The 25,825-nt window shown below is 35.1% G+C and overlaps 2 protein-coding genes across 4 annotated transcripts in view; both read right to left on the reverse strand.

Annotated features, from left to right (window-relative positions):
* Nucleotides 1-1,267: 1,267 nt before the first annotated feature.
* The window catches only part of alpha-Man-IIa (alpha-mannosidase 2), a 69,198-nt gene continuing 44,640 nt past the window's right edge, over nt 1,268-25,825 (reverse strand). For all 3 annotated transcript variants that reach the window (XM_022075269.2, XM_022075273.2, XM_022075271.2), the window contains 6 exons: nt 23,742-23,920; nt 22,743-22,876; nt 13,784-13,936; nt 13,038-13,160; nt 6,122-6,403; nt 1,268-5,571 (listed from right to left, as the gene is read on the reverse strand). In XM_022075269.2, the coding sequence (XP_021930961.1) occupies nt 5,422-5,571; nt 6,122-6,403; nt 13,038-13,160; nt 13,784-13,936; nt 22,743-22,876; nt 23,742-23,920 (1,021 nt within the window). In that variant the 3' untranslated portion in view covers nt 1,268-5,421. The remainder of the gene's footprint in view (nt 5,572-6,121; nt 6,404-13,037; nt 13,161-13,783; nt 13,937-22,742; nt 22,877-23,741; nt 23,921-25,825) is intronic.
* On the reverse strand, nt 6,419-12,687 carry LOC147872273 (zinc finger BED domain-containing protein 6-like). Its single transcript, XM_087358164.1, is given in 2 exon segments — nt 6,419-9,948; nt 9,951-12,687. Coding segments are annotated over 2 exon segments (633 nt in total). The 5' UTR covers nt 10,258-12,687; the 3' UTR covers nt 6,419-9,622.

Below are 25,825 nucleotides of genomic sequence, written 5' to 3' on the forward strand. Positions count from 1 at the left end.
GAAAAACTGCCAAACATCTCAACATCCATTTAGATCAGACAGTTTTAAAGACAACTTTACATAACAGCACATATACTTATTAAGCATATCTGCCAGATGCACCTGTTAAAAGTACACTGTATTTGTTTACAATCTTGTTTAATACATTATTCACGTTCTTAAGATGATTTGTTGTTTTTGATAAGATGATTTACATTTTGTCAAACTTTAAGGAGTATGGTCCCATCTTTGTCATATCTAAGTACTGACATCTTTTTTATAAAAGGAAGCACCGATGGAAAATAATTTCTCATCATCATTTACAAGATAGAATGCTGACTCATTCTGACTTAGAAGGAATCTTTACACTTTTTCTGGTATATTTCACATATTATGGGTACTCAGCTAAAATTCCTTTCACAATCATGATAAGGCATATTTACTAAAAAAATAGCCGTTTTCCCAATATTATTGCCTCATTTCAAATTTCAGTAAAATCACGGCAGGAAAGTAGTGTCTTGCATTTTCTAGTAAAATACATCAGTCAGGGATGGGTAAACTGTCATGTGTTGACACATCAATTCTCTGGGCTAATTGTGTGCTGAATCATAACAGGTTGCCTTAGAAGTTTTCTGAACTGGAATATGAACACCAGTTTTACAGATTTAGATTACAGAAAGCTGGGGAAGAGGAACCAAAATACTTTAAAAAATAGTGTTAGATTAACATATTAAAAAGTTACTTATAACTTAACTGACAGATGGTAATGTATACTGTTTTATGGACTGATTTGAGGTGTGCAGACAGCTGTGGAACTGTGAACAACGTAGCAATGTGAGTCACAAACAAAAAAGGAATGACTCCAACTTACACTGAAGTTGCATTGCTCACAGTCTGCTCCATACCAGTTGTACAGTACATTACTTAAGTGCTTTGTATGAAACTGTATTTCACCAACAATTTATTTTCTTCACTACTCTTATTTAAGCAGACAATACTTAAAATCACCCATAAATTAAAATCACATCTGGTTTGTTATTTATCATAATATTAATTAATATTGAACTACTATTAATATCTATAAAATCTTCAAAATTCTACAGTTTTTAATACTTGGCTATCAAAAGACAATTCACCCCATGAGGATAACACCCAGCAGCATATTCCACACAGAGTGTCTGCAGCTGAGCAGCTATGGAGCTACATGGGGCTAAGGAACTATGAAATGAGTCTCTGTGAATGACTTCTTTCCTGGAGTGAGCTTGAGTGAACTAGGCAGACCCATCACTATTGATTTGGCATCTCTTTATTACAAATATCAGTCCGATGACCTTATGCATCTGCAACATGAAAGTAGTGTCTAAGTTCTAACATGGTTCAAAACTCAATTCACTGTCACAAGATGGGTAACAACAACAATATTTTTATAACCTTCCATTTATTTATGAAGGTAAAGAACTTACACAAGGAAAAATTATACATGTATACATAACATGCTATTCTTAAACATGCCATTTGTGTCAATAGTTGCCAATGTATCAGATTTACTAATAGTATATGATTTCCAACAAAAGTATTTGCTGTTGTGGAAGAAACTACAGACCATTTGTCCAAGTATTTTTAGAAGTTTTTCCTTTTTTTAAGTATACAAGGTATGTATATCTGAATTTGAGTACTATAAATATGTAAGTTATCTCAATTTTTAAAAGGGAAATATAATGTACCTCTCTTTCATAACTACCATAAGATACCACAAACAAAGAAGTAACATAGTGAAATTCATAACCACGTTCAAATCCATAAATGAGCAGTACAACACAAAATAATACTGTATACATCACAACATACAAATACATCTTACTATGTGTATACAATTTATTGAAAATTATGATTATACCAGTCCTGCCTTGTAAATTTAAATGCTGTTTCTTTATTGGAAAACACAATCCTGTTAAAATTTAAAGGTCTTTAAATCTACTACACTATCTGTATTGAATGTGTGACAAAAGGAAAAGCACTCATCATAATTTATCACAATAGCAGCCAACAAAGATAAGAACAGAAGCTAGACTCTACAATTCCTATTAATTTTCTCAGTGGAATGATAACAGACTAAAGAGGCTATAAAATTTAGGAAAAGACAAGTATTTAGAAATATCTAACTGCAGTAGACATTCATACAGTTCTTTGAGATGTCAGTTTGCAAAATATTTTTAGTAGGTTCAACTGAAGAAGGAAAACAGGTCAGGACAGCAATGGCTGATGTTTCTTTGAAAACAAGTCTGGAATATTAAGATCCAGTAGAGATCAAACATGGAAGATTATTGGTTTGTTGTAGAGTAGCGCTGTTCAAAACAATGTTAGTGGTACTGTAGACAGAGAAACACAGGTCAGGTTCTGGGACAAACTGAGTAATTGGTGGCATTGCTGGTACAGGGAGGCAGGCCTTAAAAACAAACTTTGCATTGGGTTTATTGCAATGTCAGGAAATGGACTTAATTGTAGGAGAATGAAGAGATTCTGCAGACAAGAAGTGAAGTCAATAGAAAGGAAATGAAAAGTGTTATGTTCTTTGTGGGATAATCTTACATACCTAAAACGATTAATTTTCAGATAAGCACAACAGTAACTGTATTAATATGTATGCCACATGCACCCCATTTTATTAATGCAAAAACTTCAAAAGAAATTATCACTTAATACTCAATACAGCCTTATTCTCTTACACATGCTTACACAATACCCCATCTGCATATTCATATTTTCATCAGTATCCATAACTATTCTGCAATTTTCTGTAATAGAAAACATCCAGCTGTATGTTTTAAATGTATATGCATATGATATAACCAAACAAAATACAGTTTACTAAACTATATATTTAGGTATATTTCATTATAAGTTAATACAGAAATTTACACAAACTTGATTTGCAGTTTTCAACCTGCAACTGAACACAAATTTGTTCATAAGCCCATATAAGTAGCTTTGTTTTATGCTAACCTAAATTTTTAGTACCAATATAAGTACAACTTCTGCAAGCTTTCAGAAACATGCATACCACATATTATTAGTTTGACTTATAAGAATTGAAAATGCATGGGTTTTAAGTGGATTTCCTAATTAGACCAACTGTGCCACCAATATACTGGTTCTGGAAAAGACTGAACTTCAACATGATATAAAAAAAATAGTTTCTTTTTGGGGTAGGGTAGGAGAGGGGATGCATGTGATCTCTGAGTAAGTATGGTGCTTCCAGTGCCAGTTTACTACAAAATACTTATCTTCCTTCACCAATCTACCAATACCTCAATTATAAAGCTTCTTAATGAGTTTATTTTTTAGTAAATTTATAAATTTCAATAATTACATGTCTGGACTTTATTCTACAAAGTTACAAATAACTTTGAACAATATGGCTGTCTTTTGGGATTATGCACTGTGTAGTCTGGTAAAAGTTTATCAATGTTTCTGAGGTGATTTCTGCCTTCAACACCATGATGTTGGAGGCAGCAAGCACCTCTACAATGTCAGTAAACTTTTACCACACTACATGGTGCAACAGCCCAGAATATAGCCATCTTCATATTCACTGATGCAAAAACCTGAAATCTCACACACAACTCTCTTCATAAATTCTATCGGCAAACTTAATTTTAAACACATGAAAATCATATTAACAATTTTTAACCTTAATGTTAAAGTCACCTTTGATAAAGATAATTTAACTTTACCATTTTTATCCATACAAAACAAACCTTAGAAACATACTCCCATCACTACACAAGTCATTTGAGTCATTACAAATAATAAAATTTATGATTGTTACTCAAACAGAAATGAGCAGGTAATAAAAGTCACTCATCACAACACACATGAACCTACAATTTATTTAAGCATGAAACTATGGAGATCATCACCACTACAGTTGGTGAACAAACTGAAAACAAGGTAAATCACAGGAAATAAGTGCTGTAAGATGAAACTCCATACAGTAATAATATTCTTTTGTGTATACTACAGGTACAAAACATACGCATGTTTATTTTCTCACAATTCTATGGACTTCAATGTAGCTGAAATGTGCAGTTCATTCACACAGTTTTGACAGCCCAACTATAACCTATCTGATGTTTTGATGTTTTCTTCACCACAATAACAGCAATGTAAAAATAAAACAAAACACCACTTTTATTGTGCAATACAAAAGCATAATGATACTGTTAAATAATTAGAATGTAATACTGATTTATTCTGTCTCTTTGCAACTGTTGGATGCTTAACACAATCACAAATAGGGTTTGTAATGTTTTATCAATCATTGAAAATGTTTTGCTTATGCTATTACCTCAAGATGAAAGAAGCTACTAGCTTGACTTAGTCTGATATAACATAGTTATCTCAACATACAGACTCACCAAAACAGAATGAAACTTCAAAACTGATGATACTATCTGCTTCCATTGACAGTGTCTGATTGATGAACGACCCAAAATATTTATACCACGTAGCCTGTTGCATAGAGTCTCTCCTGTAATCTTACCTATTTCTTTTCACCCTAGGATTTTATAATCTGTCTCCATAAGTCAAATTTTTATTCCAACTAATATGGAAGATCACTATAGAATCTTACTGCATTTAGTTGCTGTTAGTACCATAAAATTTATTTTACAGCTACATACCAAGGGAAAAGGATATACTATCCACCCAACAGCCCAGAAATCTGAAGTCCAAGTTTCTTGAATGATTGTACAAAAATACTGGTTTGTAGATTCTACAACACAAAATTTCACCAATTATGATATTACCATACATTTCATGTGCCAGTAATCTTAACATTCAAGTCACAACAAACTTCAAAGTGCAGTTCCAGGAGACACACGTAGCAGCAGCTCTTTCTTGGTATGAAATAAGTTACCCTCTCCTTCAGACAAATATGACTTTCAGGGACCTTTTTTTCTCAATGTACTACACTAAACAAACATCGCTGAACTCTTTCAGTGGCATGCCCAGATTCAACACAATATCAGTAACATTTATGTTCATACCAATTATATATCAACCATTCATAGTACGAAAAGGTTCTTGATTAAGCAGCATTTCAAAATATTTTCATTTTATGGGAAATATTCTGGACCTGTTCTATGTAGGTGTAAATGAAACCTGCCACTAACATAACTAACTCAATTTATATATTATGATTTTATAAAACGGTTTTTCACCTTAGCAAGAATATCTGGTGTACTATAGACTCAGCACCAACAGTTCACAGTAGTTCAAGTTCAGCTGTCTGTGGTATGTGCAATCAGCTAACACACTGGGGAAAAAGTGTCACTTTCTGACTTATTTCAAACAAATATAAGGTCTTTTCCATAAGTGCTGCAAGGTTTGTGGGCCCATGATTTAAATATTTGTTACCAAAGTGATGTTATAGCTGGTAGGCTATCTTGGGAAGAGAAATGCAGACATCTCCATGTGGCAAACTGGACGTGCAGTGTTTTTCTGAACAGTCTTCCCTTCTTCCAGAAAGGAAAGAGTTGCCTCTTTCATGGTGTTACCAAACTGTGTAGGTACAAGGCTGCTCACATTCAACTATAATGACAAAATATCCATATCATTTATTGAGTCCTTCACTTGATGCTTGTGCGTGCGCATGCACACACACACAGAGCAGCCATTCAATAAGAAAGTTCTGAGAATGTGCTACATCCAAATTTATTACTTTTGACATAATAGATGTACAAATGAATAAGGAATAATGTACAAAACACTCTATTATTCTACACAATGACCATAGTTATTGAAACATGTCCCTGTGATACACCATCTGTTTCATTCCAGCTGAGAAGAAATCAGATTTCAGTGTTTACATTCACTGACACACCCTGCCAGTCTGAATGCAGAGGGTAAGAGAAAACTATTTTGCTCCTGCTGGGAATCAAACTGTGGTTGTCCAGCTCATAATCAGTCACTATACTGACAAAGTTATCTTGGCTCCTACTACTAATCAAACAAAATAAGTCTCTTCTAAAAAAATTACTCATGGTACAGACATAAACACATATCACAGACCTATAGTTCCTTATGAAATACAAAAAGTAGGCTGAACGATGTATCTGATATTTAATGACTGAAAACTCACCAGTCCATTGCTAAGTGGAAACTGCTCCAGTGGGAAACAGGGATCTGTCTCCTGACGATGTACGATTAGACCAGCTGCATTTTTGGACTGCAGTGGGAAGGTGTGTAACATGACTACATGTATATCACAGCCTGGTTCTTGAGTCACAGGTGCATAATGTGACTCTAAATTATCTGAAGTCTTACCCAACCAAAGTAGGTGGAACAATGGGTGTAAAAGAGACAGTGATGCTACATGAGCTGCAATAGTTGACAAGCCTGCTGGATGGTCAGTTGCAGTTCCCTGCAATGATTTATATTTAGTTTATTGAGTTGTTACGACTGTTATACACAGTCACCCCTCTCCCCCCACCAATTTTTCACAGGGCCACTCTACGGCAATGGTGGGCTCTGGACAACATATGAATTTTGTGGCTCCCATACTTTTCTTAAAAAGGAGAAGACCTTACAATTTGATACTAGTACAAAATTCGAAAATGGCTGTCTTGTGGTCATAACACCATGTAGTCTGGCAGAAGTATACAGATGTTTCAGAGGTACTTGCTGCCTCTGTCATTGTCCTGATGATGGAGTCAGCTAATACCTCTGAACCACTCGTAAACTTCTACCAGATTACACAACCCAGAAGACAGCCATCTTCAGACTCACTGCTATGAAAGCCTCAAATCCTACTTAAGCACATGACACTGACACTTGCACAGGTGGGACCACTAACATGAGAGGGCCCTCAGTAGTTGCTCACTCTTCCAATGGATAAAGTGGCTATGCTTCTCCCTTGTAATTACCAACAATCCAATCAGTTTACCAGAAGTATGTAGAATAATTTTAAGGGCTTGTTATTAGAATTTCACTTCAAAACTGTGCTGTAACAGCAACATGTGATAAACATACATATAAGTTTATATGGAAAATAAATTATACAAACACAGTAAATAAATAAATGAAAAAAATATCATTTCTTCCTGTTTTGGACTTCCTACAGTGGAAACAAGTCCTGTACCTTCTGGGAATTTAACTGCACAAATATACAGGCATACTAACTTTGTCAGTGGTCTTTTAAAGTCAACATATTTCCTTTGCTGCTGAAGCTTTTGTAATCAGCAAATCTTCTGCACCTTTTCCACACAAAACAATCTACAGAATTTACAGTAAGTGCAGATATACCACAGAAATAAATTATTTGAACAGCAACATTTGTTTCCAATTACAGGTAATGAAACACACTGCAGCAGCATGCTGCACTCACAACAGAACAGTAAGTCCTGTTGATGGAATCATATCCTCATCAATGTCTTTATGTGTTTATTTCTTAGAAATATAGGAAGTACAACCTAATATTCAGCACATGGTCAGAATAACAGAATGAATGCTACATGCTCTTTAGTGTGGCAATAAGCCAAAAAGGGAAAAATAATTATGGAAAGTAGTAAAGGAAGTTTAAAAACGTCAAGGGGGAAAAAGTCTTCTGAGATGTTGGGCTGTGAGGTATAGTGTGGTACAAAATAACCATTCTTTCAGATGTGCTTAATGCCTCCATCATCAGCATAATGAGTAAGCCACACATGGGAAAGCTGGGTTAGATATAGAAACAGGTCAGATAAGGCACAGTCTTGGCTAGATCAATGGAGCAGAGGGCAAGGGAGGCAGTCAAGTGGACCACAGATTGGCTGGAGTGGGGAGGAGGAGTTAGAAACATGGAAGCAGACAGGAAATATAATATGCAGAATGACATAATGAGGTAAAGAAAGGACAAGAAGAAAAGGACATGAAATAAGGAAAATATACAATAAATAAAAATTAAATTAAATGAATTTAAATAAATTAATGATGTGTGAACAGAGTTCTTTAAGTTGAGTTGAGTTCAAACCGAACAGTATTAAAATTCTTGAGTTTCGAGTCAAAGTTTGAGTTTAAGTAAGAAATCACCTTTTATTAGGCCTATTTTGTTATACACTAAGCAATACAATAAAATCTTCTCAGGCAATCAGCTGAGTTAACTGGTTACCGTAGTGAACCAACATTTCGGGAATCAACTCTGTCCCCATCATCAGGGTTCTGATGAGACTGGATACCTCGGAAGTCGCCTGTGTAAGTACTAAACAACACACTTCACTAGATATGCGCTATATAGTAGGTTCTCAAAAATTAGATGTTTCTGCTACCAGCTAGGCCTACTTTAGTTAGTAGAACAAGTCTTAAAAACAATAATCTTACCTTTTTCTGCGACAGTATATCACTTTTATTTTCACAACCACATTCATATAAACAATTTAATGACTGGCATCACTTTTTAGGAACAATTAAGAATTAAAATTCATTTAAAGAAACTAGCCACATAAGTGTCTTGTTTAAAAACTCGTACTACATGTTGTGTTGAAGAAACACCAGTTGCTCCATGTTTGGAGTTCAGATTTCCTCTACGTACAGTCACAGTGGATCCTCTCACTAGCAAATTGCCCTTTCTCTCTCTCTCTCTCTCTGTCATCAGTCTTCCGACTGGTTTGATGCGGTCCTCCATTTCTGTCTATCTTGCCCCAGTCTCTTCATTTCCACATATTTTTTACAGCCCACATCCTCAAAAATCTAGGTAACATATTCCAATCTTTGTCTCCCCTTACAATTTGTTCTTCTAGTTAGATTTTTCCATAGACTTCTTCCTTCACCTATCCTATTTAAAAGCTGCTCCTTTGTGTATGGGTAAATAATGTTGAGCCAGAGGTTAAAGATAGTGGTACTGCCAGGCATTACTTTTCCTCCATACTCAAGGGTCTTCATGCCTACGAAGAACAGGCTCCATTAAGTATTTGCTGATCAGATCCTTGACATGTTTATTTTCAGTAGGTTTGTTTGTTTTAGCAAGTTTGTCAAAAGAACTCAATAGTGAGCAAGACGGTTCAGAGCTTTCTTGTACTTCTTCCTCTTGTGACTGTGGATCTGGAATAGGTTCATTGATTTCTTTCTTAATTAAATTTATTGCCAACTTGACCTCATCTTCTGACAACTGTATGGCTTTAAATCTAGGATCCATAAACATGGCTAGAACGTTTGGTTTCATCTTCCTGTAATTGGGAAAATGAGCTTTGAAAGCTTTTAGCAACTGTTTTGTACATGCCAAGCCATTCCCTTTTCCTGTAGTTTTTATGTAATTTTCCAGCAGCGTTTGTATGCTGATTATTAGAGGAATTACCATGGAGAGGGCTGGATATGATTCTCCACTGAATTTTGTGCATGCTTGGTCAATAGGTTGTAAAATGTTGACCATTTCACATACCATCTTGCCAACTTGCCACTCACAGCTAACTCAACAGAAACTGGTCCTGTCTGTTCATCAAGTCTACTAAACATGTGATACTCACTGTTCCACCGAGTATCAACATCCTGAATAAGACTGTGTTCAGGTTTTCCCATCTTCCTTTGCATACGACCAAGTCTTTCTTGTGCTTAAACACTATGACGATAATATCCAACAATTGATCTTCCTTCTTGGTACACTTCATCAAAGTCAGGTGTCAATTTTTTTTGCATCATTTATAGCCAGTTGCATTGTGTACGCATGACAAGGTACAGAAATCCATTCTGTTGCAGGGAGTGTCAATACCATGTTTCTGGCATTATCAGTAATAATGTATATGCTTCTAAGTTCCGTTATTTTCAGTTTTTCATACACTGCAGATCTTGTGTGCTGTCCAGGAAAGTATAAATTAGCTAGAATGTATTGTTTCATTACAAAATCATAAGACATAATGACAAGTAAGAGAAACATAGCTGGCTGTCTTCTGCTCAGGATGTCTAAATAACTGTAGTGAGTGATAGTGATGAAGCGAAATCTAAATCTTCAGTCAAATTTTGTTTGATTTCTGACTTGCTGATGGAATATATTTCAGGTATAACACTTCTAGAGAATACAATTCTTGAAGGTACTTGATATCAAGGTTCCATTGCATGCAGCAACTCTTGGAATCCTCTGCCTTCCACAACTGAATACAGCTGATAATCTAACACCATCATTTTTCCAATGGCCGAGGTAACTGCTTTTGCTCTAGGCTCAGAAGGACTCATTTTCACTGCTTTCACAAAGTCACTGTCTACAGTCAGCTGTTTTGAAGTTTGTTTAGGTGTTCCCTTTTTACTGGCCATTTTCTTTTGCTTCCAGTATTCTCTATTCTGATATGGATGCTTGGCCAAATGTCAAATCAATGTGCTTCCAGTAGGTATTCTGAGCAAAAGTTTGCACATATTGCACTGTGCATCACTGTTTGATGTTTTGGTAAAAAAATTCCATACAAGAGCACCTTCTTAAATTTATTCAATCACTGAATATTTAGACATTTTTGATTTTGTTAATTAATGGTGTAACAATATTATTGAAATAAAGTTATTCACAGATTACTAAGCTTGTTACACTGCAAAGCAACTAATAATAATTGCTAGGAACAAATGTAACAGTTCTCAACTTCCTTAACAATAAGAATGACACACACACTTCACATAACATTTAAGGAGGGAAAATTTACATGAACTTTGCAACAGTAAAAAAATAAGTGGAATTCAAACAATGCCTCACTTTCAGTGCTCGTTAGCAGCAATAAATAGTCCTGTTTTAGTTTTAAGGCATGTTTGGATTATTATTTCTACAAAGTAATTTAATGTTTTTGATTACATACATTTTTGTTTTGCTTAAAGAGTTTAATTTTAGAGATGACAAACCATAAACATGAGAGTGGCTGAAATTGGTTTTTGTCAGTTAAGCGCACTGCATGTTATGAGCCGATACACCAAAGACAAAACAGTCCCGCCTAATCAGTAGTCCCACCTCCCGCGAGAGCATATATCCAACCGAAATACATGTAGAGTGAGAGATTGATGCTCACTATGCACTATCAATAACACTACAAGCTGGAAGTAGATGGTACAGTACTGTGCAAATTAGTTGGGACAATAGGAAAATACAGTAACAGAGACACAACTAAAATATTTATTTGTGTAATAGTGTAGTTAATAGTGAATGTGACCCCCCTTAGCTTTAATTATTTCTTTCGCCCTCTCAACCATTGATGCCACTAGCTTTCCACACATTTCCGTCACTTCAGGGTCGTGGTACCACACTTTCATGACACTTTCTATCATTTTGGTTTCCGTCGTGCAATCCATCTTAGATATGCGCGCTTTAATAATGGCCCACAAATTTTCAATGGGGTTTAGATCGGGTGAATTTCCTGGCCACTCCAATACCTTCAAATGTTGCTGGGTAAAGAAGCTCTTAGCAAGCTTAGAATTGTGGCATGGAGCCAGATCCTGTTGAAATACCCCATTACCGTTAGGAAACAGCTTCCGCAGTGTTGGGACCATTTTTGCCTCCAGAATGCCTATGTACTTTTTGCTGTCCATCATTCCTTCAATGGGGTGAAGCGTCTGTGGTCCGGAAGCTGTGAAACATCCCCAAAACATGACCTTGGGTGGGTGTTTGGGGGATTGCTTGTCTATTGCAGGGCTTGGACTTAGCGTTCCTTCGCTTGTCCCAACTAATTTGCACAGTACTGTAGCTGTATCGATTACAAAGAAAATGCATCCCATATACGATATTGGAAATGACAAAATAAGCGTTGAAACTCAATTTCTTCGAACAGTTTTATTAGTTCGAGTCAAGCCAAGGTTTTTAAAATCAACTCAAAATTTCTAATAGTTCGCACATCACTAAAATATATGAATACCAGGGAAATAAGGGTGAAGGTCTGACAGGCAAGGAAGGAAGCAACGACCCTTGATATGAAAGATACAATAAACAGGAAAAATTTAAATGGATGTGTAAGAAGTGGTAAGAATGTAAAACATAGAAACATGAAAGTACATAAATGAATACCACAGAAATAAAGATAAAGGCCCAACATGAAAAAAGAAATAAACAGCCCCTATAATGGCTGACAAGGGACCAACAGTGAAGATAACAGAAATAAATGAAATGGAGCTAAAATAAGTAGGGGGAATTCATTATTTCTGGTATTTCCTGTCCTCATTCCATATATTGTATTTCCTGTCTGCTTCCATGATTCTAGCTTTACATTCTCTTTTCTGCCACATTGTGGTCCCACCCTCTATTTCTCCCATTCACTGTGTACCCTTACTCCAATTCCCTCCCACTGGTCCAGCCAAGGCTCTGCCATGTCTGACTTGCTCCTTTATCCTAATCGAGCTATTCCATGCATGGCTTACACAACATTCTGATTATGGAGGCAGTAAGCACCTCTGAAACATCAGTCAGCTTCTACCAATCTACACAGTACATTATCCCAGATGACAGCCGTTTCAAAGACCCTGCAAATCTGCATAATGTTAATATAGAAGAAAGGGCATCAAGGATAGAATTGGTCATACAATATGTAGAGGAAGCAGAACTCATCATTGAAGACAGTGGCTATTCGTCTGACAAACGTGATTCCACTAGCAGATTAATACGAGGATTCAATTTCAATGCACTTCAAATTTATAGCTTCACATGAATGGAAGAGGTATTCCTGATTTATAGAATTTAAGGCAAAAATAAAGCTGTCCCACTATATGCCATGTAGGCACTTGGGGGGGGTTTACATCTACTCATTCTTAACCTCAGCACTAGATAGGGGTGAGTGCTCAACATCATACCCTAACTGCTCTTCACCCCCGGGAAAATACTCCAGTACCCAAGGAGGCTAGCTTGGCCCCAGAGCCAGTCTGGACGCAGAAGGTAGATGAAAAATCCTCTGCCCCCGTCAGGGATTGAACCTTGGTCGTCCAGTCCTTAGTCAGTCACTATACTGACTGAGCTACCCAGCTCATAGATTTATAAAATTTAGATTTATGAAATATATTTCAGGAATGCTTCCCTTTTGTAAAATGACTTTTGTTAGCACATTACAATACAACTATTATATGTTACACACCTGACAACTTGGCTGACGTTGTTCAAGGATCAATCTGAATGTGGCAGGAAGAGGTTTGTTGTCTGTCACACCCTGTCCCAGTCCTCTGTTGTCATCCTGATTTAGCCTGCGATCCTGCATCACCTGAATGCAACACACATACAGAATATTGGTAAAAGAAGTACTTGAACAAAATTTTTTCAGATTTACAAAAAGTTTTCAACCACTGCTGCTATACACAAAAATATATTAACTGATGTGTTAAGAATCTCATTCATTAAAATTTAAATTGAAGAAATACAAGAGATTAATCCCTTTCATTCTATGCTGCTTTGTGTATAATTATTTTATTCAGATATCTACAGCTGTTATTACACTTATGTCAGTATTCCATGACTACTGACAAACACATTATGGTCTAAAATACACCATTCTCAGTATATGCTTTATCCATGCACCTACATTTGGCTTAAAATTATGACCATATCTATTAAAAAATTACCTTCTAAATAGCTGTATAATATTGCACATACTAATTAAAAAAATTATTACTTACTCCATAGCTCTACAGTCCTTGAAGGACCTTGTCTGCCTCATATGGGAGGTTACTTGAGCTATTTTACACAGACAAATATCTATGAGTGTGATCTGAACCCATGAAGACAGCAAACATCACCTTGACACCACAAGAACCTGAATTATCACCTGAACGTTTTTTTAGTGTCTCTTTGGTGTCAATCCAAAGTAATTTTTTCTCAGTAACTCACCTCAATCTGGCCCTCCTTTAGTGAACCTACACCAAGCGGTTGAGCAGTAACAATGGTGAATCTAAATTTTTGATCCTGAATGAAGGCCATGGTTGGAAGAGGATAATAGTTGGCCTGTAAAGGCAACTTAGAAAAACGTTTCCGTCGAATGATCTGCAACATAATTCCAAATCATAATAAACATGACATGCACTGCACAGTCTGGATGTTTGCTTACCAACAGACAAGACAAAATGACAAAAAACTTTGCTATCTGCTATAGTGAATTTGTTATGATATGAGTCATTCCACTTCAATTAAAAAAAAATCAGAAAAATAAGTTGTATTCACTACCACAAAATTCTATACAACGTTGTAAGCAAAGATTGCACTACCTTCAGATTTAGCATGTACATTTTGAGAGTGTTTTGTAAATTAGCTTTGATGGTACACTTATTTCCTGATATCAATGTGTTGCACAGAAACAGCCACTATGTAATTTTTCCCCAGGATTGGACTGCCATAACACTAATACTTAGGTGCATGGACATGTTTTTCTCAAACTGTGGATATATGAGTACTTGTAGGGCATATTTGCTTTATTGCTTTTCAGAGTCAATTTGATGGTGTACTTAGGGCCAAAACATAACACAGAATTTCATGGCTTTTAAGCCAGCAAAAAATTGAGATTTATCATGTCACATATCTCATTACTGTTAATGGATGCAAGTACAAAACTTTGTACACATTACCACCTAAATAAGGGAGCTCAAGAGTATGTACAGGTAGCCCTCGATTTACGCCGGGGATACTTTCCTGGACAAACCGGCGTAAATTGAAACTTTTATAATGAAAATCAATGGGAGGTCAATGACATGCGTTCCCAGCACCCAAACATTGAAGAGTAATATAATGGCATTACATTTAAAGCTCTGAAACAACGTAAATAAAATAAAGTGAATTTAAATAAATATATTTTATACACCTACAATCGGCAATTCGTTGGTCCCCAAGATTGACTGTGATTCTTTCATGTGATTGATGTGTACAGTCATCTCTGCTGTTATGCGATAGTTGCATTCATGTAAGACGCTGACCTATAGAAAATTGCGTAGTAAAAATAACCCCGGTATCTCCGCAGAGATTAAATTAGTCCTTTGTAGGTTTAAAGCGCCAGGAATGAAACTGCATAAAAGCAAACTCGCATATGTAAAAGTTTTCATTTCAGAAACAGCTTTTACCGATTCATTGATCTCATTGGAGCAAATTCGCGTAAACGAAACATACGTAATTGCAGAGATGACTGTAGTTATAATTTTTATTGAAAATCAGTGATGTAAGAATTACGATTTAGTATAAGAAGCAGTATGAGAAACATTGTAAAACGTTATTTTATTTATTTATTTACAAGTTCCAAGAATCCAATAGTGGATATAGAACACGTCACAAATTCAAGTATAAGAACATAAAATACATACATTAAAAAATTACATCTAGACAAGCAGCGTAATAAATTCAAGACAATATAATTAGTATTTTTATTACAATAGTTATCCAATTAAGTACTCATCCACAGTGTAAAACGAGTGAGTAACTAAGAAATGCCTTAATGCAACCTTGAACTTTTTAAAATTATTTGAGGTATTCTTAACCTCTGTGGGTAATTTATTAAATATCTTTATACCCGCATAGTGAACTCCTTTCTGATAAATAGTTAAATTGGCTTGAGGTAGATACACATTTTCTCTCTGTCTAGTATCAATAGTATGAGAGTCAATGTTATACAAACAATAATAAAGAAAATATATATTGTGATGCCAACGGTAAGATATCTAATTCTTTGAATATATTTCTACACGATACTCTATTGCTACATCCCATCATTGTTCTAATTGCCTTTTTCTGAAGGAGAAAAATAGTGTGACTACTAGATGAATTTCCCCAGAAAATGATGCCATAGCTCATTAAGGAATGAAAGAAAGCATAATAAATTGTCTTTAGTACTGAAATAGACATATATGGTTTCATATTTCTAATTACATAGCAAGCCTTGCTCAATTTTTTAATAAGTAGATCAATATGATTCTTCCAAGTTAATGCACCATCAATCATAATTCCCAAGAATTTAGTACAGAAGATATTATTAATGAATTTATTATTATAACTTATTGTAACAGTATCTGACATTTTTCTCTTAATTTTAAAATTAATATAATGTGTCTTATTAAAGTTTAGTGATAATCTGTTCATTCTAAACCATCTATTTATATTTTAAAATATTGCATGAATGTGTTTATTAAAGTCGTTTGTATTAGAATGAGAAAATAGGATGCTAGTATCATCAGCAAAAATTATAGGTATAGCAAATTTAGTTATTATACTGGGTAAATCATTTATGTATAAAAGAAACAACAAAGGTCCCAATATAGACCCTTGTGGAACTCCATATCTAACTTTAAGCCAATCCGAGGCTGTATTGCTACTGTCATTAGTATGTAATACTGTTCTAATGTATCTGTTATTTAAGTAACATTCATAAAGTGCGTGATCTTTCCCATTGATACCATAAAATTTAAGCTTAAATAACAAAATTTCATGATCAACACAATCAAAAGCTTTTTCCAAATCACAGAAGATGCCTCCCACTATTTGTTTGTTATTCATGGCATTTAAAATCTCTGTAGTCAATTTATAGATTGCATTATCTGTTTTTAATCCTTTCCTAAATCCATATTGTTCAGTACTTAAAATATTGTATTTATTGAGATGATCCAAAATTCTTGAGTACATTATAGTTTCAAATATTTTTGAAAAAGATGTTAAAAGTGATATAGGTCTATAATTAGACACATCACATATATCACCATTCTTATATAATGGTTTTATTAATGCATATTTTAATCTATCTGGAAATACTCCTCTCCTTAACATTTTATTGCATATATAATTTATAGGTGAACTTATAAATGACGAGCTTATTTTTAAAATCATAGGTGGTATCTCATCATATCCATGCAAATTTTTTAATTTAAGGGATTTTATTATTTCTTTTATTTCTTTGTTCGTACAACATTTGGAATTCATATTTGGGTATGGATTAGAAAAAGCTTGGTTCATGAAATGAATATAATTTTCATCATCATTAATATCATTTGCAATTACGGGATTATTAATATCTTGTAGTTTTATTTTCTCTGCAATGTTAACAAAATAATTATTAAATTTTTCAGCAATAGTTTGTTGGTTATTGAACTTCTTACCATCAATTTTTAGTGTTTTTATTTCAACTCTATTTGTATTTCTACCTGCTTCTTTATTTATAATACCCCAAGTAGTTTTAATTTTATTATCAGAATTTAGAATGCATTTATCATACTCCATTCTTTTTGCCTCTTTTATAACTATGGTCAATATTTTAGAGTAATTTCTGTAATAAGTTTTAAGAGTAGGATCCTTATTATTCCTTAATTTATTACAAAGTTCTCGTTTATGTTTACAGGACATTAATATTCCTGGTGTAATCCAAGAATTTTTTTTCTGTTTACATTTTATCTGTGTCAAAGGGAAGCTGGAATAGTAAATTTTTAAGAAAATATTTAAAAATGTGTTAAAACTATTATTAATATCATTTTCATCAAAAACTAATTCCCATGTTTCCTGACTTAGTTTCAATTGAAAATCTGTTATAGTATCGTTATTTATTAACCGTTTTATATAAGTATGATATCCTTTTCCCTGTTCCTGTGCCTTATGAAGTATTAATACTTGGGCATCATGATCTGATAGACCATTTATGGAGGGGTATATCTCATATTTTCCAATACTGTTTATATCAATGAAAAAATTATCAATTACAGTGCATGAGGAGATGCCAACTCTAGTGGGGAATGTTACAATACTAGTAAGATTATATGATTGTAGGACAGCATCAAGTTGCTTCTTTCTGTTATCATCATTTAAATAATTTACATTTATATCACCACATATAATTATATTGTATCTCTCATGATATAATTTCTGTAGAATCATATCTAATCTTTCCAGGAAATTTGTAAAATTACCCATAGGAGATCTGTAAATAGTTAGTATACAATTTTTTTTTGTTCCTGGTAAGTTCTTAGTCAGCTGAATTGCACACGCTTCGATGTCCTTGTCTACAGTAAATTCTTCTAAATTTATGGTCTTAAATTTTAAATTTCTATATACAAATATACTTACACCTCCTTTTTGAAAAAAATTCCTACAATATTTAGCACCTAATGAGTAGTCATTTAAATGTATCAGTTGGAGTTCTGAATCTAATATAATGAATTTAATATAAATAAAATTAGAAAAATGAACTGTATTAAAATAAATTAAATCTGCCTTCATTTACGTACATCAAAGTCCAAAACAAATTGGGTCTCCCAAATTATGTTATAAATAATAGCAAAATATTTTTTTTTCACTTTTTGACTTGCTGGTTTAAAAATCGGCATTATTCTGAATCGGCGTAAATCGAGGGCTACCTGTACGTACAGTGAAGTTGAAGCTTCAGGCAGTCCTCAAATAATAGAGGTGAAATAAAATGCAAGTTTGTTATACTGCAAAAAATGTCAATTTGCATATCTCATTTACTCAGGCTAGACAGATCACACACACTTGTCAGTTACAACAAAGATGTACTGACACATGGTAAATAATATACTCAAAATTCAGCATGGAACTTCGTAGGATTACAGAATGTGGTCTTGAATGTCGAAAATAAGTACCAGCACCAAAGTTTCCAGATGAGAACCAGCACTGTACACAAAGTCCTTGCCCACTTAGTATCACTGCTTCCCACACCATCACATCTATGATCTTATAATTACACTTGTGGACAAAGACAGACCCAGCTTTTAAAATATTATGTTCTTTTATAGTATCAGATGATAGACAAAATTAAGAATCTTAGTAATTCAGACAGTATAATTTAGTCCCCCCTCCAGTACTTTCTAAAAATATATCAGAACTTTTCAGACATTCTGTATACACCACACATCAGTAATGACACAGTAATTGACATGCTCTCTGAGAATGAGTAACCTCAAAGAAGCCTTATAAAATTCAAAAGGAACACTCAGATACTGCAATAAGCTTTTCAGAGTTTTCTGAACAAAGTGCAATGTTCTACCTGGTGTTCACAGCACACGCATCACGTGTGCACAGTTCATCAGAACATGAAATTTATGATGCAGGTAAATACACAGAAAATACAAAATATGTGTGTGAAAATGAGAAATGTATGTGTGGTGCATGCACTTCATGTTCTTCATGCACAGTCAACTTCATGATATGACAGTAGAGTACAAACAGGGGATAATGGACAGCAACAATTGTGACTGTAACAAAGTAGCTTGGTGAACAAATTGAAAATCTTGTATCTAAGATACTTGAAGTGACTCTTCATCATTATACTGCCAAACAACAGGCCAGATAATTGAGAGAGTTAAAAAAATACTACAATCAGACCAATGCATAATTTTGGCAAACTTTTCAGAGAATTTTTCATTTATACTCCAAGATGCTGTACAGGGTTTTCATTGGGCAAATAATCAAGCAATTTTTCACCCTTCCAATATTAATATCAGAGCACAGCACCTGCAAATTTTGTCTTTCTGTGTAATAGTAACTGCTCTGATCAAAACACACAATAATTTTTTGCATTTCAAAGGACATTAGTACAATATCTACGTATTAAATTTCCTAAACTAAAGAGGATTGTGTATTTTAGTGAAGATACTGCAGTTCGGTAAAAGAACAGAAGAAAATTTATCATCAGCTACCATGAACAAGACTTTCATCTTTCTGCTGAATGGCAGAGAAAAGTCTGGCTGCAAAGACAAGTCTACAGAAAGTGATCAATAATAAAATACAAACATTTCATAAACTATTCAATCACTACAGCAGCAACATACATAACATTACATTCTTTTATGTCCAAGAAGAACAAATTATTAACTATAAGGAAGCTGAAAACTGATTTGACATTAAAGTTGCAATATCAGGAACTTAAGCTTGTTACTGTTTCAAGCTAATGAACTCCAGGGCTATCACTACAGCTGTTACTTCTCTGTCCACATCCTTCACAAGACATCAAATAAAAAAACTCAAGTCAAACAAACAGCATAGACAAAGTATCTCAAATGATTATGATCTCTTTATATGATGGCCAGTGGTGTCTGGGTATTGTTCAAGAAAGAAGAGACCAGAAGTTTTACATAATATTCATACAGCTTCACAGATCACATTCTAATTTATTTTGGCCTTAGAGAGATGACTACTGCTAAACTGAGGATAACAATATTCAGCTTGTCACACACACACACCTAGCACTGAGATAGGTCAAATACACAAAATTTCATAATTATTATCCCAAATTGATAGTAAAAAAAGGAGTAGGTGTTCTCATTAATTAGATATTAACCACGCACATAAATGCACCTGGAGTGGAACATACATACGCTTTAGGTAAGGAGACAGATGTGCTTATATATACATAAAATTTAGAGACAGGGTTATTTCAGAGTACAGTAGGAGTGTAATGCTGAATTTTGAGTACACTGTTTACCATACATCTTTGATACAAATGACGTGTGTGATCTGTCAGACCTGAGTAAACAAAGTATATAAATGGACATTTTTCGCAACATAACAAAATTTAATCTTATTTCGCCTTAATTATCTGAGCACTGCCTGAAGCAGCAATTTCTATTTTAATACTGCTGATAGTCCCCTTTAGGGGGAAATATGTACAGAGTTTCATAAATGTTGTTTTTCTATGATCCAACAATTTAAAATTCATAAACTTCCTCTATTATGGAACAGTTCTGAGATACATGATATCACAGATGCTTATTTTTGGCTACCTCAAGAAAATTATGCAATTTTGATAAGCATAAACTAAAATACATACTGATATTGGCTAACAACAACAATCAAGTAAATATGCCTTAAAACTATTCTGATAGACCTACTACTTTAAGGTAAAATAATGTGAATATAATCAAAAATTACTGAGTAACTGACATATTAACTTTGAGAAAATAGCACATGCAACATTTTTCTGTCATATAAACTTCCCCAAAAACTCATATCTGTAAAATGCTGATACCAGGGAGGCTCAATGCTTGTGCACGACTTCATAAGGAGTCACACATTATGACTGACATACGTCATTAAATTCTGTGAGAATGATGCCACATCTACTCAATGAATTATCATGTAATGACTAGTATTTCATAAATTTAGTTTTCTTATAAGGCTAATAACACTTGCGATCGGAAAGTTTCAAGATTGTGTCAATAGAGGGCGAACCGGATGTAGTACGAGCTTCTGCCGCTAGGGGGTGAGGCCTACATTCATAGTGAATCAGTGTGCCAGCCGGCATCATCGAATTACCATTTGTTTCTTAGTTACGGGCGTTTTGGTAGTGCATTACACCGACCCTCCTGCGATTTCGGAATGGCGTGTGCATCAAATTTTGCCAAAGACTCGCCAAAACGGCTACGGAAACCTATGAAATGCTAAAGCAAGCATTTGGGGAGTCCGCAATGGGTCGTGCACAAACTTTTGTGTGGCATTCACGTTTTAAAAATGGCCGAACCTCTGTCGATGATGACGAGCGTTCTGGACGACCATCTTCGAGCACAACGCCCGAAAATGTTACGAAGATTCGGCAGGCCATTCACGAAGATCGACGTCGTACCATCAACGACTTGTGCGACATTGTTGGGATAGGCTATGGGACCTGTCAGCTGATTCTAAAGGAAGAACTCCACATGCGACGCATCATGACAACGCACCAGCGCACACCGCCCTCAAAGTTCGGCAGTTTTTGGCCTCAAACACCATGGCCGTCATCCCGCACCCTCCTTATTCGCCGGATTTAGCTCCGTGTGATGAAAAGATGAAAATTCAGCTAAAGGGAAGGAGATTTGAGACGATAGAAGCGATTCAAGCAGAATCGCAGATGGTGCTTGACAGGCTGACAAAGAAAGATTTCCAGGGATGCTTCCAGGCTTGGCAGCGGCGCTGGGATCGTTGTGTTCACTCCCAGGGGAACTAATTCGAGGGTGATGGATGAATTTAATACCTGAGATAAGTGTCCGGGTTTTTATAGGTGCAGTCTAGAAACTTTCCGATCGCACCTCGTACATTAATAAAATTTCCATAACTAACACTTTAAAATGTAATTTATCAAATTCAATATACGATATACATTGGAAATTAAATTAATGAACTGGATCTTAAATTATAAATATTTTTAAATTAAAAACTAATTAGCAGACACATGGGGCTCAAAGACACAAGTCAGTGCAATTTTAGTTTTATAAAGATATCACTGCTTTGAGCAGGCATTTCCAGAATTTAATCTACTCCTAACTTCCTCATGAGTATCATTTTGATTTGTTATTGTTGGTCCCAGATATTTGAACTTTGTAACCCTTTCAAAGGACTTAGCTACCCTAAGATAATTTTGCCCGCCTATCTGCTGATGACGAGATACCAACATGTACTTAGTTTTTTCTGAATTCACTTCTAGCCCCACCTGTCTACTAGCCTCTAGTAAAACTTCTGCATTCCTCTTTATTGTATTCATATCGTCCCCCAATAAATTAACATCATCAGCATATGCCAATAGCTGATGTGTCCCATTCAATTGCAAACCCTCCTGCCTATCTTGGACTTTCCTAATGGCATATTCTAGCACAAAGTTAAAGAGCAAGGGAGACAAAGCATCTCCTTGTTTTAGACCGTTCTTGATTAATAATGTCTCAGATACATATTTACCTATTCGAATTTTGCTACAGGTTTCATTTAAGCACATTCCTATTAGACTCACTAGCTTCTTTGGTATACCAAATTCAATAAGAATACTACCACTGTGATGAAATACATTTCATTCTGATGCTGCCCCCATCATTAAAAAAAATAAATAAAGCTAAATACTACACACCTGCAAACCATTTAAGTCTGTATAGAAGTCATCTCCATTTTTGATGCTGCTTGATATACGCATAGTCAGCTCACAGTTTACTTGGTCTGAGATGTCCACCACATTCTGCACTTGTAGCCCCAGACTGTCTGCTCCTGAATAAACAAACATGCACCTTATTTCCTATACACATAGCTGCTCCTATTAATTACGGACACAATGTAGTAACATACAAAAACACACCTCTACATTTTAGGTCTGACTTTCTGGCATGAGCTGTGTTAACCATATTTACCTAAGGTCTTCTTACTTTTGTTTTGAATCAAAGAGCAGTGTCTTGTATTTGTAAATTATGAGAATTTTAAAGAATGATAAAATGTGATTCAAATGGTGTATCTCAAGTTATACATCCAAAGACCAATGCATAAGAACAAAAACGTTTTAAAAGCAGTAACTGAACATACATCATAATTTATATGAATATCATATGAAGCCAATTTTAAATAGACAATGAAAAGGCTATGATTTTAAATTAATCAGGGACCAATATGTGTTAATAACGGAAAAACAGACAATAATTTCTAGATGAAAGCGTGGATCATAAATGTGCCATCATGAAGCATGGGAAGAAAAGTTAATTTTGAGTAAAACAACTGCACATGAATAGGTACAAATTTCCATCTTCAGGTCTGCAGTTGAAGTACATAATTGATTGGGAACTTGGTCAGGGACAGACACCATGACCAATCACATATGTACTTGTGTATTAATAATAATGGTTGGTTAGAAGTGTTTCCATTTTTATCCATACTTCTAAAATGACATGCTAATATATTTAAAATCAAATTAACAGAGCATATATAAAGTATGAATATTCATGAACCATAAATCTTCTTGCACTTTGTAGGGACAAGTGTGTAACTATAGCATTGCATGCTTTAATTTTCTTGTCTGAATGAAATATGTAAGTAATAAGTTTAATGAATATGTTTCAATATGTCCAGAACACAGTGTACATACCTTCTGTATTAACCAATGTTACAGTATGCTGTACACCTGGTAGATGCATATGAACCTGGGAAAACAATGGTCCCTCCAATATTCGCACTGGGGAAGAGTCCCATGCAACTGTCTCTGCTTCTCTGTCTGGCAGGAACAAGTATGCACCACTGCGTTCTTGTCCTTGTCGTGCTTGGTACCTAACAGAACACATATATACTGAAGTAGTAAAATACAAATCATACTTATGAGAAAACGGACTGAGTGACAGATCATATCACTGTAGCCTTCTTGAAGGTATCACCAACTTGTCGAAGGCAATCTGCCGGGTGAGGAGGCTTGCGTGCTCAAATGACCCTTAGGGTTATGCCGGCCGGAGCTTCGGCTCATGGTAGGGTCACCCAAGCCGGACACGTCTAAGGCGATGTGCTAGACTAAGAGTGATACCCTGGTCCTCCGGGTTGGGTGTAAGGCTAATAACTTTTCACCTTTAAAAAAAAGCATTGTTACGAAAAAATCAACCAAGCCTCGGATCACGATGGACTCTTTGGCATGACCATGGCAATTGAAAAGGGATATGAGATTTGGTACTTGGAACATTAGGAGCCTCTATAGGGCTGGGGCACTGAAATCAGTGAGTAGGGAATAAGAGAATTATAAGTTAGACTTAGTGGCAGTGCAGGAAGTGCGATGGGAGGGGGAGGGCACGATCCCAGTGGACAATTTTACATTTTCCTAGGGAAAGGGGAATGACAATCATCAGTTAGGGACGGGTTTTTTTGTTCATAGCAGAATTAGGGCAGCAATTAAGAATTTGTTAGTGACAGGTTGTCTTATGTAATTTTGGAAGGACGTTGGTGTGACATCATTGTCCTTAATGTTCATGCCCCAACTGAGGACAAAAGCGATATCAAGGATAGCTTTTATGAAGAATTGGAATCAGTATTTGATACATTTGGCAAGCATCACATGAAAATTCTGCTAGGAGATTTCAATGCAAAAATTGGGAAGGAGTTTATCTTCAAACCCACAATAGGCAGCAAGAGTCTCCATGCACTTAGTAATGATAACGGTGTTAGAGCAGTAACCTTTGCTACGTCAAAAGATTTAATTGTAAAAAGTACAAAATTTCCACACCGTGATATTCATAAATACACTTGGACTTCTCCAGATTGGAGCACACACAATAAAATAGATCATGTTTTAGTAGATAATAGAAGGCAGACAAATGTAATTGATGTGAGGTCATTCAGAGAAGCAGATTGTGACACTGATCATTATCTGGTGGTAGCAAAAGTGAGGGAGCCGCTTTCAGTAAGTAGACGAACTAAACAAAATTTTGACACAGAAAGATTTGATTTGAAGAAAATTAAGTGAGGGAGAGGCGAAGTAAAAATATCAAGTTGAAATTTCGAATAGGTTTCAAATTTTAGAGACAAATGAAGATAATGAAAGTGTATACATCAACAAGGGAGTGGGAAAATGTCAGAAACTGCATCAAAATTTCAGCCAAAGACAAACTAGGATACTACAGGAGAAAGCAATATAAACCGTGGTTTGATGAAGAATGTTCCAAATTGATAGATCAAAGGAAGCAAACAAAACAAATGCAGATAAACTAAGTAACGTGAGATGTGAAGCTAGCAGAACCTTTAGGAATAAGAAAAGGGAATGCCTGAAGGGCAAAATTGCTGAAGTTGAGACAAATAATAAGGAAAAAAATATCAGAGACCTGTACAGAGGCATTAATAACTTTAAGAAAGGATATCAACCCCAGACCAATTTGGTAAAGGATGATAATGGCAATTTGCTTGCAGATCCAATAAAAATTGTGAATAGGTAGAAAACTTCTTTAGCGAGCTCTTAAATGTTCATGAGACTGGTGATATTAGACAGATTAAAATTCATACAGCTGAACTGTTGGTGCCAGAACCTAGTTTAGATGAAGTTGAAATAGCCGTTTGGAAGTTGAAAAGATATAAATCTCCAGGTATTGATCAGATTCCAGCAGAATTAATTAAAGCAGGTGGCAAAGGGTTGCATATGAGGATCCATAAGCTTATTCAGTTAATTTGGGATAAGGAAGCGATGCCACAACAATGGAA

Source organism: Zootermopsis nevadensis, unplaced genomic scaffold (assembly GCF_977971745.1).
Source record: "Zootermopsis nevadensis isolate Lab colony 2312 unplaced genomic scaffold, Znev_1.0 Znev_ptg000029l, whole genome shotgun sequence".
Lineage (NCBI taxonomy): Eukaryota > Metazoa > Arthropoda > Insecta > Blattodea > Termopsidae > Zootermopsis > Zootermopsis nevadensis.